The sequence below is a fragment of the Equus quagga genome, unplaced genomic scaffold, assembly GCF_021613505.1.
Source record: "Equus quagga isolate Etosha38 unplaced genomic scaffold, UCLA_HA_Equagga_1.0 HiC_scaffold_4030_RagTag, whole genome shotgun sequence".
Classification (NCBI taxonomy): Eukaryota; Metazoa; Chordata; class Mammalia; order Perissodactyla; family Equidae; genus Equus; species Equus quagga.
In genome coordinates this window covers 12,880-18,848 of record NW_025793715.1, presented here as the reverse complement: position 1 = coordinate 18,848, position 5,969 = coordinate 12,880, and the positions used below count along the sequence as shown (strand labels likewise).

At 52.0% G+C, this 5,969-nt stretch overlaps 1 protein-coding gene across 1 annotated transcript in view; it reads left to right on the top strand.

The window, feature by feature from the left end:
- Window positions 1–2,741: 2,741 nt before the first annotated feature.
- Window positions 2,742–5,969, top strand: part of LOC124232261 (E3 ubiquitin/ISG15 ligase TRIM25-like) — a 14,584-nt gene continuing 11,356 nt past the window's right edge. Inside the window, exons 1-2 of the mRNA XM_046649224.1 lie at window positions 2,742–4,386; window positions 5,178–5,280. Of these exons, the coding sequence (XP_046505180.1) occupies window positions 3,605–4,386; window positions 5,178–5,280 (885 nt within the window). The 5' untranslated portion in view covers window positions 2,742–3,604. The remainder of the gene's footprint in view (window positions 4,387–5,177; window positions 5,281–5,969) is intronic.

The following is a 5,969-nucleotide window of genomic DNA, read 5'->3' as shown; positions in this document are numbered from 1 at the left end:
CAATCTGGTAAATTATACCTTTGTAAGCAGAACTGAAACGATTACTTTTTCTCCCTCCCTGATCCCTCTAGAATTTGGAAACAGTGAATATTCTTTATGGTACTATAGTTATTTGCATAACTTCAATAAGAATCTGTTCTTCTTATTATAACAGGACACAATTGGAAATATTGGTTATATCACCAAAGCGTAGACTGTAATGTCATGTGTGAGACAGGCATAGACTCATATATGACCAGATATCTTTAAGGAACAAAGGTTGACTTTATGGAGCCAAAAAAGCCCTTTGGAACTACAGGCCTGGTGCCTTGCTTACAAGGTTACAGCAGCCTTACCAAGTAAGGAATGTCACTTCCTGGCAAGCTCAGGAATCTCAGGGTATTTTGGGAACCTCAGGAGAGAGGAATTCACCCAAATCTATAGGGATTGCAGGCAAGTCTGATGGCTAGTCCTTGGCTTGGCTTTCTGACCTCAAGAGACTTTTGACAGTTCAGCCTGGGATTCCTTATGAAAAGTTCCAGGGGGGCAGATTTTTATGGCCAATCGCTCTTCTTGCTGCACTTATGTAAATAATCAGGTCAAGTTTAGTGAAAGTCCTAATTTGGCTCTCTTTAGTAGACATGAGGGTGATTTTAGAGAGAAAAATTATGTTTCAGTATACACCTTTCAGATTCCAGTACTGTTAATTGTCTTTGAGGTTTTGTTCTCTCCCTGTAAACTAGCCTGGATCCTGAATTCTTCTAGTTTCCTCCAACATTTGGCTAGAACTCTACTTGGAACCACTATGAAACCAAAACTGCTCTTTTCCCGAAGCCATACAAGCCAAAGCTGGACAACTTGATGTAAACCTCAGAGAAATCACCAGAACAGCTCATATATGAGCAATCTTCATGCCCGTTGCTATGTGGCCACTCAGAAAGATCACTAGAGACATTCAGACCACAAACCAGGAAAATCTTTCAGATCGCCACTGCTTGCCCTCACTCCATCGGAGGATGCTTCAAACCCCATGTCTAGAAATTTTCTCAACTGGATGCTCTCCAAACTCAGAAACTGAATTTAATATTTAACTGGCTCCTAGGAGTCTCTGTCCAGGGAATTTCTCAGTCTTTGGCTGTTACTATCCGTACAGTCATCATATTACCCTCTCTAGGGCACTGTATACTCCCAAGGGTTTTAAATGCCTGTTGGCAGCCACTCACATACCAAATGACATCCATTAGGATCAGACAACTGAATGAAATCAACAATAACCATAAATGATGAAGATACTGACTACTTGCCCCGCCCCCCGCCTCCTCCCCCCCCACCCCAGCTTGATGTCTCACTAATGGAACAGCAAGCGTATGATCCTTTGGCATATGTCAACTGAGAATAAGTCTATAATAGCAGTCATACTCTCAGCCTACTCTCAGTCTCTACTCTCAGTCTTAAAGTTTCCCTGAACAGACAAAATGAGGTTAGCCATTGTTTTAGCTTAATTACCAATTACTGTGAAGACACTGCATTGTGACTATACAAGCTGCTTCGTAACAGTATACCCGTAGGCCTCATGCCATGTTTTGGTTTGAGCGCTCCCGGTTTGCAAACTGTCTTTTTGGGGTGCGCACAATAAATTTTTACTAATTACTACTTCAGTGATTCCTTGGTTTTATTTTGGCGATTTCTGAACCTTTGACCCTATCTATAACAGCCATACTTGAGATTCAAAGACACAAATAAGATGAAAGTAAAAGGATGGAAAAAGACATAGCATGCAAACAGTAACTGATAACAAGAGAGACCACATTTGGGGAATAGAACGAGTCTCCATAAATTTCAAGAGATTGACATAATACCAAGTGCATGCTTTATCCACAATGGAGTGAGTGTAGCATGACAGGTCTTAGTAAATATCTACTGCATGGAATTTGAAAACATAGTCTGTCCCTCCTAGTCATCCTCACTGTCTAACCAGCGCTTCTAAACTTCTCCGCCTGGAGAGGGACTTCGACAAACGTTCCGGCGCGCATCACCAGGCCACCTCACCCACAAAAGCTAGCTCACAGGGGACTTCATGGTCTTATTTCCTGGAAACTGCTCCATCCCTCCCCTTGGGAAGCAGCACTTTCTAGCAGGAAATGCTTGGCTTCTGGAAACAGATAGTCTGGATGCCAGTATTCATTATCGTCATAGTTATTTAGTTTCTCTAAGCCTCAGTTTCCTCATCTGTAACACGAGATAATGACACCCACCTCAGAGGGACTTAAAGGAGATACTGTGCCTAAATCCTAATTTCCTACTCTCCCCACGCCCACTCTCCTGTCTTCCTCCTCCCCATGCAAACACTACCACCACACTCTGAGAGAACAGATGGGGTAAAGGGTCCTGGAGGAACAGAGGTAGGACAGCCAGGAGTTAGCATGCTGAGTAAAGCCATCCTGAGCTGGAATCCGGTCCTACTTTGTCTAAAATATGTGGCACCCCCCCCCCCTCCGTAAGATGGATGTAATGACTTCTGTCTTGTAGCGCTTATAGAGATTCTGAGAGAGAATATGTGTGACTTGTCTAGCACACAGTAGGTGCCCCATAAGTGGTAGCTGTTACCTTTAGTGGTAGTCTAAGACATTTTTTCTCATTTTTTGCTGCCCACCCTGTCCCCACTGCCAACTCCAGCTAACTCCTCCCAAAACACTGTCTTTTTCTTTGTCCCCCATCCCCTCTCTTGAACACTTCTCACCTCCTGTACACCCACTTTTCCTGCATCCAGGCCAGAGGGGGAAAACAGAGCCTGAAAAATGAAAGAAAAAAATCTATACATACAATTTTCAGAAAAATCTGTAATGCCAACATTATTTTTTGAGTGCATGTGTGTATAAATGCAAGTGTGTATGCTGAGAGAAAACCTTTGTTAAACCGGAAGGTCTCCAAACCGCAGCGAAGTAGAAATGGAGAAAAAAAGCCTGTTACATGGGAGTATGGAAAGAAATCACCAAGCTTAAGGATAAGTGTGTGATTATGTACTCCAGTCTATAGAGATCAGGGATCGTATGCCAATACGCCAGAGCCCAGGACCAGGAAACAGGAAGGAAGGATTTAAAAAATAAGAGAAAGTTCGTCGTTTAACTGTTGCTCCGGTTATTTGATAAGGCGGGTCCTGATATGACAGCCTGGCCCGCGGGGGCGGTGGGACGTCTCCGGTCTGGCTGAGTTCTCCGAAGGAAGGGACTTGCTGCAGGCGCCTTAGTGCAGAAGCCGGGCTGGATCCTGCCTCTGACCCCCGGGATCCAGGGTTCTGCCCGCGACGCGTCAGTTTCCTCATCCGCAGAGACACCCTAGGAAGCCTCCTGGGGGGTCGGAGGATCATCTGAAACCGTGCTCAGCGCCCCGTTAGTTCGACTCGGACCGCAGAACCTTGGCTCCCCGGGTACCCTGACAGGCCCGCCCCACCCCCTCGCCCATCCTTCCCCCGCCCCGGCCCGCCCTTTGCCCTCAGGTGACTTTCTGAAAGGTAGTGGGGACCTGCCCTCCGGTCGCTCAGTTTCATTTCCTGGCGACCCGGGTCGACAGTGCAGCAGTCGCGGCCGTGGTTCCAGCGCGTCCCCTCGTTCGCCCCAGGAGAACCATGACGGAGCTGTTTACCCTGGCCGAGGAGCTGTCGTGCTCCATCTGCCTGGAGCCCTTCAAGGAGCCGGTCACCACCCCGTGTGGCCACAACTTCTGCGGGGCGTGCCTGGATGAGACGTGGGCCTCCCTGGGTTCGCCGTATCGGTGCCCACAGTGCCGCGCCGTCTACCAGGCACGGCCGCAGCTGCACAAGAACACGGTGCTGTGCGCGGTGGTGGAGCAGTTCCTGCAGGCGAAGCTGACCCGGGAGGAGCTCCCCCATGGCTGGACGCCGCCCGCCGGTGGCGCCGCCCACACCCGGGTCAAGGCCGGCGCCAAGACCCCCGCCAAGGTCTCTGACCCCGTCGCCCAGGTGATCTGCGACCAGTGCCTGAAGGAGGCCGCCGTCAAGACGTGCCTCGTGTGCATGGCCTCCTTCTGCCAGGAGCACCTGCAGCCGCACCTCGACAGCCCAGCCTTCCGGGACCACCCGCTGCAGCCGCCCGTCGGCGACCTGATGCGCCGCAAGTGCCCCCAGCACAACAGGCTGCGGGACTTCTTCTGCCCAGAGCACGGCGAGTGCATCTGCCACATCTGCCTGGTGGAGCACAAGAGCTGCTCGCCTGCGCCCCTGAGCCAGGCCAGCGCCGACCTGGAGGTAGGGGTGGTGGGTGAGGGCGCAGAGGGGCAGCCTGGGCCTGCTGGGCTTGCTGGGCCTGCTGGGTTGTGCCACTCTGGCATGCCGGCATACCCTGGATCGCCTGGGTTCCTCGCTGGGCCAGGAACATCCCCGATGTCACAGTAGAAAGGGGCTGGGAGAACATACAGCACTGCTCTCTCCCGCGTGGCCCATCCCCACCCTCTACTCCCCATTTTGCGGAGGGGACCAGCAAAGACACAGATGATGTTGCTTGCCTTAAGCCTGGTACTTGTCTGATGGTGGTTGGTAGAGGGTTTTGAACGTCGACTATGAGCCCTGGAGGTTCATGCCTCTGTTCCCTCATTAAAACCTGGCAGCACATGAGGTGGGTATAATTAGTTCCATTTAGCAGTTGAAGAAATGGAGGTCCAGAGCTAAGCCAGTAAGAGGCCATGTGGGCACTGGGACCCCAGCTGGTTCCACTCCAGTTTGCGTTTCTCCCCATGGACCAGCCTGCTGTCCGAGTGTGCAGAGTCCAGAGCATGGGACATTCCTGGAGGTTTGAGGTCACGTGAGCAAAAGCCTGTGGTCAGCTGGAAGGTTGCAGTGACCAGAGAGGATGGTGAGGAGAGGGAGGGTCGGCAGAGTCCCCAGAATCCCTGGATGTGACCCCAGGTGGAGACGAACTCTTGCACCATAGAGGCCTCCTTCCTGGCAGTGCGACTTTGAGCCCAGGATGTGGCCCCTGGGTCCGAGTGGTCATCAGCAAAAGAGGGAGGTTGGACCAGCAGGATTGCTAAGGGGCCTTCCGGGTCTGTGATGATCGGAGTGGTTTGGGGGATCGGAATTTCCCTGTGGGCCCAAGGCAGAGGCTGGAAAGGTGTAATCAGACTGCGTTTGCTCTGTCAGTCTAGGCTCCTAAGCGTGGCCTGATTTCCTTTCGTTCTTGCAGCAATGTCAGGGAGAACAAGGGCTGTCCTTGTGTTGTCAAAGGAGACGTGAGGCCTGCAGGAGGTTTGCAGTGGCGCCAGGACGAGGATGCGGGCCCTGCTCCCGTCTGGCCATAGCCCTTCCCCGGGCTGGTCTGCTTCTCCTGGTCTGAGCTGGGTTCCTCTGGACTTGTTCCCCGAGTCTCAGGAGCCAGACCTCCAGGTATGGCCTGAAAGGTCACCTCTGAGACACAACAGAGTTGACATCAGGTCCAGCCACCTGGGTCTCCCCCTGTCACCGGGCAGAACCTGCCTGGCCTTTGGAGCCAGGAGCCCTGCTCTGCCTCACATCAGCCTGTGGTTTAGGGCAAGTGATGGCAGTTCTCTGAGCCTTGGCTTCCTCATCTGTGAAATGAGGTTAATGACGTGCCCTGCCCTCCTCCGAGGTGGTTGGGAGCCTCTGGAGGGATGAGCTGTGTGGTGAGTGTTCCGTGTCAGGCCCAGTGTCAGGCAGCGTGGCTGGTTGACCCGGGCTCCGAGCAGAGCTGGATGTTGAGGCCTGGGTTTGAATTCTGGCTCTGCTTCCTAGCTGGGACATCCTGAAAGCGGGTGACAGTAGTCCCTATCTCAGAAGGTATGGGCAGGATTAGATGAGGCATCTATAAGACAGCGTAGGCAGCAAACACTCCATAAGAACCGCCACCGTCATTTCTGCTACTCAGGCCCAGGGGAGAGGACAGCTTTCTGGGCGGAGTAGGTCAGGCTGCCCAGGTCTTCTTTGCCTCAGCCCCTGAGGACCAGGGCAGCCTAGCTTC